This window comes from Syngnathus floridae, chromosome 6 (assembly GCF_059516105.1).
Source record: "Syngnathus floridae isolate MCC-2025c chromosome 6, RoL_Sflo_1.0, whole genome shotgun sequence".
Classification (NCBI taxonomy): domain Eukaryota; kingdom Metazoa; phylum Chordata; class Actinopteri; order Syngnathiformes; family Syngnathidae; genus Syngnathus; species Syngnathus floridae.
This window is the reverse complement of record NC_142418.1, coordinates 8,476,857-8,490,318: the sequence shown is the minus strand read 5'-3', so window position 1 is coordinate 8,490,318 and position 13,462 is coordinate 8,476,857. Positions and strand designations below refer to the sequence as shown.

Sequence of the window (13,462 nt, the reverse complement as noted above, 5' to 3'; positions counted from 1 at the left end):
AACGAACATATGTGAGGAAGGGGGGGAAAAAACTGGTGTGCTTTTGTTTTTACTGGTGAATTTTATTGTCAGTGTTCTACAAAATCCACACCGGACTGTGCAGGCCCCAAAACACAACATGCTCTGCATGCATGAACACTTTTGGAATACTTGATGACTTGCTCACATGAACAACACTACAAATTTTAAGTAGGTCTTTAAAACAAAAGTCAATGTAGAGGGAAGAATCCACAGAAAGCAAATGCAAATGAGTGGAGTCTGTGATCTTCGGCTTTTCACAGAGAAGAACAAAATCTGCAAAAAGTACCGACTGGGCATCAACATTTTGAAATTGTTCAGGTTTGTGTTGGAGAAGAATGTAGCTCAAATGAATACATGTGGGACAAAAAATGTAGATGGAAAGTGCAGAAAATTTGCAGAAAAGTGGATAGAAGAAGAGAAGAGGAAGGGAGGAGTTGGAAGAGGAAGTCATCTCCCGCTCATGGCAACAAACTGGGGGGAAAAAAGAGGAGTGGGATTTAAATCATGTAGGTCAAGAGGCACAACGCCAGCGCTGCTCCTCCCTCTTTCTCCCCCCTCCTCCTTTTCCAAGGAAAAAAATCTGGCAGAACCCTCATCTCATTCTTTCTCATTTCCTCCTCAACATTTTCATTTCTTCCTTTCCATTTATCTCTCCCTTCTTCAAGCCCCGAAACTATTAAATCTTCAGCATGTGGGCCTAATAGAAACCAGACCCCGGTCAGTTTTTCTTTATCCAGTCCGCACAGAACTCCAAATGGTCGCTTATCTCACTTTTGGTTTAAGTTAGAGCAAAGGGGTATTTAGTAAAGAAAAGTGATTCTCAACACTAACCATACTGTAACAATACGACTCCGCTGGGATTGTATATTTCGTGGTGGGGACTGAATAGTCATCTTGGTGGGAGGAGTGCAGGCTGGAGCCTGAGAGTCTGCGTACCAAAAAAAAAAAAAACCTCGTAGTGTATTTATTATGTGCCTGTGTTTAGGTAAGCACTCTCTGAGTGCGTCTTGTCTCTTCGGGGGCTTTTGAGATCATGTGATATTTGGGCATGTGTTGTCTGACATTCCTGCGCTGCTCGGAGGATGACCCCTGCTAGCGTGCGCTTCAGAGTGCTGACGCAGGCGTGGAAGCAGCAGCAGCAAAACAACAACAGTAGAGAAACGTCAAGCGCAAAGAAGATCTGTGATCAGTGCCGAAACATCTGTCAATTCCCCATCTCTGCAGATAATTGAAAACACTCCATTCCTATTATGCCATGTGTCTTTCACAATAAGTCTATAGCATCTGAGAAATGGGATCAAATGAATGTGACAAAGGGAAATTTTAAACTAGCTCCACAGGCACTATAGTAACCACTTCACAAGTTCTGCATTATTATGCATGGCTGAATAGCCACAATAAAACAATCTTCCTACCAAAACACTGCAGAAGAAAAATCGTGTGTCTACTGTATCGGTTTGAAAGTGCGTCACACCCAGTCCTGCAGCGAGCGCTTGCAGTGCACCAGCGCTCTGGGAGTCTCTTTGTTCTGCAGAGTCCTGAGAATGGCATAGATGAGGACCAGGATACACAAAATGAGCACCAGAGGAACCACCACCATAATCAAGGTCATGACCTTGGATCCGTTGTCGGCCACCGTCACAACCACGTTTACATCTTGGTCATCCTCATCTACTTGTGGGCCGTCGTCATCTTTTTCGGATGTCGTATCTTTTTCACGATCTGTGTTTTTGTGTGCATCGTCCCCGCTGTCTGGAGGCTTCGTGGGTTTGTCTTCAGCTTTGGGTTCAATGTCCGGGTCTGGCTGGGGCTCCGGGACGCTCACACAGCCCATGAAATCTTTGAGGATGGAGCGTGGGTAGCCTTTGTCTGCTACCGTCTTGTGGTTGTCAAAGCGCCAGTAACTGGTGCCTTTGTAGAAATAGGTGTATGCTGCATGAGAAACAGAAGGCAGTTTGCATTCATATTCATACTAGATGCCATCAACAAATCAAAGATATAAACTGTAACTTCCATCCATTCACTTTTATATCCCTTGTCTGTAAGGTCATATAACTGAGTTAGTGCATTTAGAGCAGTGCTGCCACAAGTCCAATTTCCAAAGCAAAGGACTGGCCAGCCCTCAAACCAGAGAGCTCATTCTTTCCCCCTCTTGCCATTCTCCTTGCTCCACTTGCGCTAGCCTAACCAATCTCCATTGACATTCAACACTACGCAATTTTTCATTCTTTCCCTGACAACATCTTTGCTCTTACTACTTTTGGACCATATTTGTCATGGATGGAAGTTCGCAATAGTCTAAGTACTCATTTACCGCCATCGTCACTGAGGAAGGCTCCTTTGGGTGAAGGAGGGATCTTTCCCCATCTGCTGATTGGTTTTGGGAAGTCTCGGTCCGATCGACGGGTCTCCTCATTGAATCTCCAGTATCTACACCACCCACAGATATTTATTCAGTTTAATACTGATGATCTTACTCAATTGTATGCAGAAGCCTTAAAAGGGATTGAGTGTAATATACCGGTCATCTGAGAAAAAGTAGGTGTATCCATTCGGCTCCCACCAGACTGCTGTGTCGATGCTGTGAGATGGGATACCTTGACCATATTGCCGAATGGGCTGCGGGTATCCGGGCACAACATCCGCTTCCCTGAATACCCAGTATTGATCACCTGCAGGGCAAAAATACAAAGTCAGATGGGATAGACACTCGTGAAACCTACTGAGGACGAGTGCTACAAAAGACTGATGATGAGAACTGATGGTGGAGTCACTTCAACTAGAGTTTCATCATCAAAGGGCAGCAGAAACCCAGAAATAGCACAATGTGTGTGACATGTTTTATTCTGGTATTTCTGGGAAGTTTTTTTTTTAAATGCATTTGTGCAATCAAACGTTGTTCCAAGAGCCCCCAGATGTTTAATGAAGTGTTCTGCTTCAAGCAGGTACAAAGAGGTCTAGTACAACCTCTGATTGAGCAAATGATTGATTGAAGGGGATTTTTTTGCTTGATTCATATTCCACAAACGGAGTACTAATCAATCGAAATACAGTCTTTGGACTGGTGGGGCAGCATGGAACATATTACTGGAATTAAAATTCTGGAGTTGACTTCTCGTTTGAGTGGTCTGCCCCAATATCATCCCGGCAGCTGGGGGACATTTTCCAGCTTCCATCTGAGTGCACATGCGACATTTGAGTGAGATACTTTAAATTTCTTTCTCTAAGTAGAAATAGCAAACTATGTTGTGCTTTTAAACTTGGGAAAATATTGGAAACTGTGAAAAGTCTTTTGCAGTCTCATTATAAAGGTGAAGCAATGGAGAGAAGGCTGATGCAATCTGCTCTCACTCAGGAGACAATTTCTGGACTAAGCCTAGCTGCAGCTGCCAAGCTGTGCACACATCATTTGTGACATCTACTTAACTCGCAACACACCAACATTCACGCACATAGCTCATGCATTATTGTAACTGTATAGACCCGACAAACAATACGTATGTGCATCCGTTTCTGGCAGAGTTAAATTATTCTAATCTCTTTGGAATTCAGGCTTGGCAAGAGAAAAAAATGCTGAGTTTGCACAATTTCCTTTGAGACTGATCTTTTTAAATCCAAACACAGATTTGAATTTCACTGCCTGTTGTCTTTGACGGGAAGCACTTAAACGGCTCCATGCTGGCTTAGCTTTGCCGGACAAGATGAAGAAAAAGAAAAAAAAAAAAAAACAGCGGTTGAGTCCTATATAAGATGCTGACGGGGCAAATTTGTTCCTAACATCCAGAGGTTGTACCTTTAAAGAAGACAAATTTGCCATCATGACGCTCATAAGCTGCATCGATGTTGTCTGGAAGACCAGCCCAGAAGACAGATATCGGCATGGGGTAGTTGTCCAGGACTCGATTCCTACGCACACGCCAAAACCAGCGACCCTGCGAACAAACAATACATGATGAACGTGCCTTGAATTTGGTTGTGTTGCGTGAAGGTCAGGGAAATATTCATCTCTCTCACGTAAAGGAAGAGATTATATTATGATTATCATTACAAATGGATTTGACCAATCCAAGTATGGCTTACCTTGAACACAAACATCTCGCCCCTTAGAAGGGTCACAGTGTCAAAGTCCCCGTCACAGATATCAGGGGCTTTGTTATCCGGCTGCTTCGGAGGCTGGCGAGTAGGTGGAGGGTGGGGCACATATTTTCTCGTGGGTGAAGTGACTTCTGTATCAGGGTGGGTGGTAGTGGGGATTGCGGGACGAGTGGTCAGGACGGGGGTTGGCTCGGGTTCATTCGGCACATGCGGGCTTCCTTTAGTGGGGCTCGGAGTGTCCGGTTCAGCATCAACTGGAGGAGGACGGGTGGGTTTGTCTTCACTGGGAAAAGTAGAAGTGGGTAATGCATGTTCCGGATCACCACCAGGTTTGGGAGGAGCCTCAGTAACACGAGGGGGACCTGGAAGTATAAGAAAGTGCTACTTGAACACACTGGGAGTTTTATAAAACACTTTTCAACAAAAGTAATGCTGCCTGTGTTGCATTTATAACATGATCATATCTTTCTTGCATATAACACCCACTTCATTGCAATAGTCGTGATTGTGCCTTAGTCTGCATTTAATTGACTGTGACTGCTTTGGAGAAAAAGCTGCCATGCTGGTTGCTAAGAGACCAAAACACTGTTACATAATGAGTACAAACAATTGATGTCCTTATACTTTTGTTCATTAATATGCAGAAATGTTTGACAACAGACGTTGCCTCCGCTTATTAGATCAGATCACTATGGCTTAGCATTTGGTTTAAGTATTGTTTTTGCTGTGGACATCAATGATTCTTCTCACCATATATTTTCTGTATTCCCTGGATGTCATCTTCATGCAGTGTGAAGTTGTGCGTGTGAATCCACTGGTAGAACGGAGCCATAACGGCATTGGGATTGTCAGAATGTTCCAGACCTAAAGCGTGACCAAGCTCGTGCACCGCAACCAGGAAGAGGTCAATACCTGAAGGATGGTGAGATCACAATAATGTGTACATTTCTTGAGATAAATTGAATATACCAAATGTCACAGCTAAACCAAACAGAAGATAAAATAGGTTCAAGATGAAATCAACACAAATAAAATGAATCATACGACACAGACTTGCACAAAATAAATAAAATAAAGGTTACATGCATTCAGAGACAAAAAAAAACAAGTAGAAGCAACCCGCCAACCTTGATGGTTTGGACTGTCCAAAGTCCAAGGCTCATCCGCATCAAAGTGTGTATCCCCGCCCATTGCCGGCCCGGGGTAGAAAGCATGGGCCAGTGAGCCCCCTTCGCCGTCAAACAAAGACATGTCGCCATGGAAACCAGAGGCGAACAACAACAGGATGTCCGCGAGCTGAGCCTGGCTGCTGTTGCCCTGTTGAACCGGTAGCTCTTGGAAGGTGAGCGCCGTGGCCCTTTGCCACACGCTGAAGGCTCTGTGGATCGCATCAAATGCCCTCTGCGCTCCCAGGGAGGCCGGGATGTGCTGGTCCAAAATACTGACACATAGAAATGTTTTGAATGGTATACAGAATACATGCAATGCCCTTCAGCGGGCCAGATGTTGATGCCGCATACCTGTAGGTGATGTGGTCCTTGTCCCACCGTTGTCCCGTGAGAGCGTAGCGTCTCTTCCTCGTGCCATCATCCAGGTCGGCTTTTTTGTCTGGGAGGCCACAACGAGGTCGACGCATGGCGCTACACAGCAAAGGCGGCACAAACATGAGCTACATTTCAGATTTTAGCTCAACAGAAAAGCCATGATCAACTTGTGTTGCCGATCATTGCTCCGCAACAAAATACTTTTGCATGTCCCTGACAAAGTACTCCATCATGAGTGCTGCAAAATGTCTGCAATCACTTTTATGGCTACTGTTTTCAATGAGGGATGACAGTCATCACAAGCATGCAAGAATATGGATCTTACGCGACAGTGGCGGGGTCAGATTTGCCGGTCACCTCCAAGCCGTAGAAACGCTGCATGTCACTTATTGCTTGGGACAGGATCTGAGCTGACTGCATCGTGGACATCTGTCTGCTGGCCTGAGACAAGTAGCCGAATTGACGAAGCCATGCCTGAAAGGAAAATGAGAGGTCGCCTTACCATGACAAATGCTTTGGATTGGTTAGTATCTAAAAGGCATCAGCATCAAAGTTCATTTGGAAAAATAGCCATTGCCTAATAACTGGAGAACTATCCAAGGAGGAAAAAGAAATGCAGATAGAAACCAGATGGCCTCTAATAATATTGCCACATTCCGGCGCCTTCTCTGCAGTGAGATCCAAAAAAAAGGATGTAAACAGATGTCAAGGAAACACATGAAAATATTACTGAGTTGTTTGGGCATATTTGTGATCACACTCATCCAGATGACCTGTGACGCAGCACGTGGAGCCACGTAGATAAGAAAGCAGCACCATGAGGCTTGACTTTCAAGACATGGGGCTCAAAAACAGCATAGTGGGCATTTTCTTGACATGGCAGGGTCACAGATGTGCACAGCGTGGAGGCAACAGCACGAACGCCACACACATACCAATAAATAAGCACATGTATTTGTGCCTTGATGGCACGGCAAATGTCAATTATGCAATATATCAAATGCAACATATGAAAATACTGAGCACGGCGGTGTTAAATTCCAATACCCTGCACGTTACAGTACTTACAACTTTTGTAGCTCTTTGCAGTCAAGTCAAATTATTGTCTGATGTGGAAGTGATTTGTTCACTATGAATAGTTTAACACTTCATCTTCATACTTGAGGATGTGCACAATTATGCAACCATGGTTGTATTTCACAGTAATATTAAAGGGTATGCATGTTTTATTTGTTCGCACATTCTTATATTAATTTTAGTAAGCTACTTATTTTTTTACTTAGCTTTAAAATGTCTTAAATTATTTTTTTTCGCTTTACTTTGCTCAGAAATACTTTTAAATGTGTTTTTAATTGTGAAGCACTCTGAGTTATATAAAGCTGCCATGCCTTAAAATGATGTATATACTATACTAGTTCATGAGAAATTTGTTTCAAATGAGTTATTGCATTTTTTTTCTTTTGCATTGAGCAAATATGGCTTGGGAGATGATACAACCTGGTTGAATTGCATAACGTTAATTTTTCAGGTAGGCGAATTGGCACTTTTCTCCCAACTGATCACTTTCCACAATCAAGTCTCAAGATACTTGTTTAAAAAAAATGAACGTCAAATGGTGAGCATGCTTGGAATGCAGTAACACAAGTTGGAAAGTTTGACGACAAAATCTGATCATCACTTACCTCCGTATTGAAGCCGTCCTGCTCCGGAACACCAGCCGCGGTGGTGCCAAGGAACAGAGCAAGTAAATAGACAGAAATGATAAGGATTTGACACTGGGGTTCTTGAGCTGAGATCATCTTCAACGTCCACTGTGAAGTGTTGGAAGTACAGTGTAGCAAAGAAAGTAACTCTTCAGTCAGCAAGGGAAAAGGATTGAGGCAAAACAGCAACAACTTTTCGCGTCCTCTCACATTGAGGCAAGCAACAAATGTCTCCTATCAAACTTCAAGAAATGATCACGTTCACGGTGAAACTCGTAAATTGGTAGGATTCCATAAGTGTGTGGTCCAAGTTAAGACAGCTCTGGGCCCTTTTGCTGTCCAATAGTGCCTCGTTGATAATAATCTGCCTTCAATCTCTGCAGCACACTTCCAAACAAAAATGGGAGGTCAACTTGAACTCTGACTTTCATTGCGACGAAAATAATACAGCCGTAAAATGAACGCCAAGATTTTTACAGAAAGATGTCAGTGTTTTTCACGCGCGGTAGAAACTCCTAAATAGGAGGTCGCTGAGAGAATACAAATAGTTTGGAGGTTGAGAATGAGAAGCCCACCCAGCTCAAAAACAAGGTGTAGCGGTGGGGAGGGAGACAGTATCTCACATCGTCCTCTACTGGCTTTCAAAGAAATTACAAGTCATTTTGAGGTAGGACATGTTGAAACTATGGCCCATCCCACGTGACTTGGGAGAAGAAGGGGGGATACACCCTGGACTGGTTGCAAGTCTATCGTGGTGCAATGATAAATATAGGTTTCCAAGTATAAGAAATGATAAGCGCTTGTCTACTTTTAGGCATGGAAGCTTAAAGATGCAAAAAAGTCCACTGATCACTCACCAAAATCTGATCTTGACAATAAACCAACAAGAGGAACCTCCATCTGCTAAGACAATGAGTTGAATGATTTATGTAATTGAATGTCCTGTTGTTGGCCTATCCAAAGTGAGATATTTGCTGCCCTGTTTATTGTGACAATTAAGCATCAAACAATGTTTTGACATTTTATTGAAATGATAACTGGTCAGTTTGCGCAACCTTCCTACTGGCAGCTCTTGCCACTGCGATGAGGAGAGTGAGGATGAAGCCCACAGCCCAGACACCTGCTACAGGGAGCACCACAGTGGTCATGACATCTGTGGGGAAGGATACAAAAAAACTCAAGTTTGTGTTATTTTAGAACCAATAATTTAAAAAAACAAACAGAGGAGACCGTAATAATGTAACGGTGGCTTACTAGACAGCGGTTTATCTGGCGTTTCAATTCTGATGGGCCCGTAAGACAAGAGCCCTTGGGCGGAGTCTACTCGCACTGCTTCTCGCTTAGTGATGGATTTGCAGTTCTGCAAGCAAAAAAAAAAACCCCAACTCATTTAAAATAATAAAAAAAACACGATCATATTGCAAGTCATTCTTCCCCAAACGTAACCTCCCAGCCCATCACATCCAGAGAAAATATATCGTGGACATTGAGAAGTAGCTAGGATGACAGTAATGAGCTCACGGGTGTGCAGGATGTACTGTCATCGGGGTCACAGAGCTGCACGGTACAGTGAAGATAGAATAAGTGCGGCTCCACTGTGAAGCGGAACATGGCGAAGCTGTAGTGAATGGTCGAACTCTGCCCATTAAGGCCAGGCTCTTGCTCGTTCAGGCTATGGAAGCCAACCGTGTCGTCCGTCGCACACCTTGACACACAGACACCGGGGGAAGAGGAGTCATAAACACACATGCGTTCATGAAAAAAAAATCAAGAATAAAAATTTCAGTGTAGAAATGTGTCAACCCATTCAAAAGCAGACTGTGAACCAATCCCTCCGAGGCATTGGGATGCTGACTCTGTGTGGCCCAGCAGTCATTTATGCGGAGGAGGAAGAAGTCTGCGGGCTCCGTCACGGCAATCTCAACATACACCTGAACGCACGACAGAGGATATTGAAACCAAACTGCAGAGTGATACGGGCAGAATTGAAAGTGAACCTGGAGACTACCTGGTCCCCCAGCTCGATAGTGGGGGCGCTGCTGAAAGGTGTGGTGTAGCTATGATCCGTGTACAACATCATCCGGATGATGGCGTCTAGCTCATCGACACGCACCATCGCCTCGCTGTTTGTGAGAGCCAAACGGAACTTTGTCATTTAATTGCTTGTTCGCTTGAGAAATGAACCGATGCAAAACACTTTCTCACACAGTACTTCCACTGAATCTCAAAGACCGACACCTATAGAACATTTTATAATGTAATATGCATCCGCTGTGTCACATTGGTGATTAAACTGTCGTCGTAACAACTAAATCAGCAACATCCGCCTCAGTTGACAGTGCGGAAGAGTGACTGAAATGATTCAGATGACCTCAACTATAAAGTGTTACTATAGTTGCCAGGTGGGTTATATCCATCCATATAGCCATCCAACCTAATGTCCTCATTCTGGCAAGAAATAAATGCCTAGTTAGAAAAACGGGCTGAATTCTGTAATTTTGACAATGCACATGTCTCTATGAGACAGAATGGGAAAACATAATGAAAGACACTTTACCTGGAAATGGGCTGAATTGGAAAAGGAAGGCTGACCGTTCTGATGAATGGATAAATGCATGTGAAATCCAATTTGATGACTGGATCTCTGATGATGTTTCCAAAGACCTGAGGCTCTGATTGAAGACTCATGGTGTATGTGACATGTGTAAAGTTTTTCTGAAAACAATCAAATTCGCATCAATCATTGTATTTCATACCAGCCAGTGTTACACTTTGCAGCATTGACGGACCTCTAGCGACTGGCCTCCGCAGCCGATGTATTCATTTTTTGCTATCTTGATCATGTAGTATGGAATCTTGTTGACAACTTCCCTGTAAGCTTTGCATGATTTATTGGGAAGGTGCAAAGACGTAACTGGCGTGTTGTAATACATGAAGAACTCTTCTCGTGCTCTGACTCCCATGTAGGTTTTAGTGCACAAGACTTTGATGTGTGCATCTGTTGAAAAGGAAAAGTTTTTCCCCCTCAGGATTAATTGAACAAGTAAATTATGTACTAAAAGAAACTATTCAATCCTAGGTTATACTACTAATGTTAAGGGGAAAAAAAAGATCAAAATGTAAATCCCTATCTGGATAGAAAACAGTGCTCCTATGCAGTTTTACCAATTATGATGGGACAAAGTCTGCTAGTTAATCTCCAGTGACTGCCATCATTAGTTAAAGTGATATACTGTAACAATATGAAAACAATTTGCCCCCCCCAAAAAATGTAAACATTCATGAGTTTCGATTAGACTTCAACAATTCATGAGCTGGAAACTTGTAAATTAAAATAAGCATATGTCTATTGTCTCAATGATGATCTAACACACACAAAGGCGTGGGGGATGGACAAGACTACCTTTGTCACAGTGATCATCATAAAACCCTTCCACGCACTTGCAGGTACTCTTGTCTTTAGATAGGACACACTTTTCTGGGTTGGTGGCGCAAATATCCACGTCGCAAATTCCTGTTTGCACAAAGCACATCGGCGCAAACTAACATGCTCGTCATCTGACATTTCACTTAACATTTGTTTAGAATTACCTGTTACTTGGTGGTGGGTGAATCCAAGGAGCAGCAAGAGGAGAACAGCCAGCTAGCGTGAACATGAAATATTTTCTATATTAAATGTCAAAAACTGCCTTATGTTCTTACTCATAATGGTTAGCAGACCAGGTGAGGTAGCCTGGCAAGCTAGCGAGCTACTTCCCGCAAGAAAATAACACAAGAGGCAAACTTACACCCACCTGACAGTTGTTTAAAGACATTGTTGTGCTGTTTTTTTTTCGTAAAAGGGCAACTTTAAAGCCCAATTTGAAAGCTTTCATTCACGGTCAATCGGGGCCGTTAGATTTTGATGTCACCTCTTCCTTACCGGACGTCCTGCAATTAAAATCACCTGTGGTCTGTCATGGCGGATAACGTGATCAATTTAGACTCACTTTGACTTTTATATCCTTTCAATGGTTTGTATAATTATTCAAGTCAAGGTTATCAAGTTAATTTTTGCTTCAGTTGATCTCACATTAAAGGTATTTCATCGTTTTCAATTATTTATAAAAAGAAAACATATCGAGGACTCTTTCACGTCCCCTTGGGTGATTGGGATAGTGACCACTAGATGTCGCCATTACGCTCCCTAAAAATGTTGGTTTATAATGATTTTAACCGAAATAATAATGATTTTAAGCTCAAAATAGCCTTTTTATAAGGGTGTTTTTTTTTTTTTAATCTCAATCACTATAAGTGCAGAACCACGGCCCGTACTCTAATCACAGTCACCCTGGAGGCATGAGATAGCGATCTTTTTTACTCCTTTCTCAAAATTATTTCAAAAATTTCGAGCCAATTGAACCAGTAATACATTTGCAAAGTTTTAAAGCACATGTAAGCACATCATTCACATGCTATATGTGCGTAAAACTAATGTGTGCCAAAAACTGTCTTAACTAACATTATACTGTAATACAGCAGGGTCTATAATAGGAATAATAGTAATAACAATACGTAATAATAATAGGATGACTCTCTAGAAGTAAACAGATATGTGCCATATGTCAGATTTACAGTACTATCTCGACGTGTCAAAATTAGACAGGTCGCCACTTGCCCAGAGGCTATCGGGACCATTTTCCCAGACACCACAATTGGCTGTCTTCCATCTGTTTGTGACAGAAGCAGAAGAGTTTGTGGTTATTAGAGCGCTAGTGAATGATGAGGGAGCTTTGAGGGTCATCAATAGCAGATCAAGCCTGAAACACTCACACATTCTCTATTGCTGTCATGTGCCTTGAATATGAAAATATTTGGATTTTTGTCCATTTTTGTGAGCTGTATTACATAAATTTGACAAATAATACCCCAAGGCGTGCTGTTTAGTTTGTTGTTAAAAGTTTTCTGATCACCATGCAGGACAATTTCCATTATTACAAGCAACTAGGAACTAACACGCTGTATTATCTGAACTGTTAGTGTGCAAAAATGAAAGGCTTTCAGAAAAGTAAATAGTAGTGGATGTTTCTCTGACTGATATAAGTGAAAATATTTTGGATAATTTTAAATGACTAAAACACAAGAAAGACTGGATGAAAAAAAGTCAAATACAAAGTAAGTAGTTGATTATAATTTATTGACCCATAAAAATTCTAATTATTGACCTGCACATGAGTACAAATTACCGTATTTTCCGGACAATAAATCGCTCCGGAGTATAAGCTGTACCAGCCATAAAATGCATAATAAAGAAGAAAAAGACATAAACTGCACTGGAGTATGAGTCGCAATTTTGGGGGAAATTTATTTGATTAAATTCCAACACCAAGAACATATTAACATGTGAAATATGTGTTAATAATGTCACACATAAGTCGCTCCCGAGTCACACCACCTGCCAAACTCTGAAAAAAACTGCGATTTATAGTCCAGAAAATACGGTAGTATGTCCTTCTTTTGCATTACTAATGACACACAAAAGAAAATAATGGCCATTCTCTGTTCAAAATATTGTGGATCCTTTCCTTTTTTTGCAGTCAGTGTTCGTTGACAGTGGTGCAGTGCCACCCTGGTGTTGTGAAATAGCCGGCTTGTAGGCGGTCTCTGTCATCGGCCTGATTCACAACACCAGCTGGGGCACACACACCTGAGGGACACGTCTTCTGCTGCACTTGCTGCTGGATGATGCTTGCATCAGTCGAAAGTAGCAAGCTGTCCCAAAAAGAGGATCGTGCCAATCAAGTGATTGAAATAAACTTTAAAATAAAGAAATAAAGACCTGGTTTATGTGAGTAAATACAACATGAATTGAATTGTGGTTATTGGCTTAGTCGATCTGCGGCACAGAGTGAACTTCACGTGTGTACAGTATGTGGAGCAGCACTGACAGAATGAGCCTCCATCTGTGTTCTCTCAGGCCAGACTGAAGGACACGGAGTGTGGGCCACACAGAATAGTAGAACGGATGGCGGAGTGGGGTGTCGCTACCCAAAATGAAGGCTGTCAGCAAATTATTGCACATAACTCTGACTGTCTGACTATTTTTCACACATTATCAAT

At 42.4% G+C, this 13,462-nt stretch overlaps 2 protein-coding genes across 3 annotated transcripts; both read right to left on the bottom strand.

The window, feature by feature from the left end:
* Positions 1–41: 41 nt before the first annotated feature.
* On the bottom strand, positions 42–7,992 carry mmp15a (matrix metallopeptidase 15a). Its single transcript, XM_088379570.1, has 10 exons — positions 7,343–7,992; positions 5,986–6,134; positions 5,637–5,756; positions 5,244–5,557; positions 4,867–5,028; positions 4,102–4,478; positions 3,815–3,953; positions 2,543–2,693; positions 2,336–2,451; positions 42–1,953 (listed from the first exon to the last, which is right to left on the bottom strand). The coding sequence occupies exons 1-10, from the start codon at positions 7,457–7,459 to the stop codon at positions 1,490–1,492; spliced, it is 2,109 nt and encodes a 702-aa protein (XP_088235696.1). The 5' UTR covers positions 7,460–7,992; the 3' UTR covers positions 42–1,489.
* Positions 7,993–8,372: 380 nt separating this feature from the next.
* Positions 8,373–11,342, bottom strand: zpd (zona pellucida glycoprotein d). Of its 2 annotated transcripts, none has more exons than XM_088379575.1 (10): positions 11,158–11,342; positions 10,955–11,006; positions 10,767–10,877; positions 10,153–10,361; positions 9,921–10,078; positions 9,372–9,486; positions 9,167–9,294; positions 8,885–9,068; positions 8,618–8,723; positions 8,373–8,516 (listed from the first exon to the last, which is right to left on the bottom strand). In XM_088379575.1, exons 1-10 carry the CDS (start codon positions 11,236–11,238, stop codon positions 8,386–8,388), a joined length of 1,275 nt encoding a protein of 424 aa, XP_088235701.1. In that variant the 5' UTR covers positions 11,239–11,342; the 3' UTR covers positions 8,373–8,385. The 2 variants fall into 2 exon arrangements, with proteins under 2 accessions (XP_088235701.1, XP_088235702.1); XM_088379576.1 differs by having other exon boundaries at positions 10,767–10,905; positions 11,158–11,233.
* Between the last annotated feature and the right edge of the window lie 2,120 nt (positions 11,343–13,462).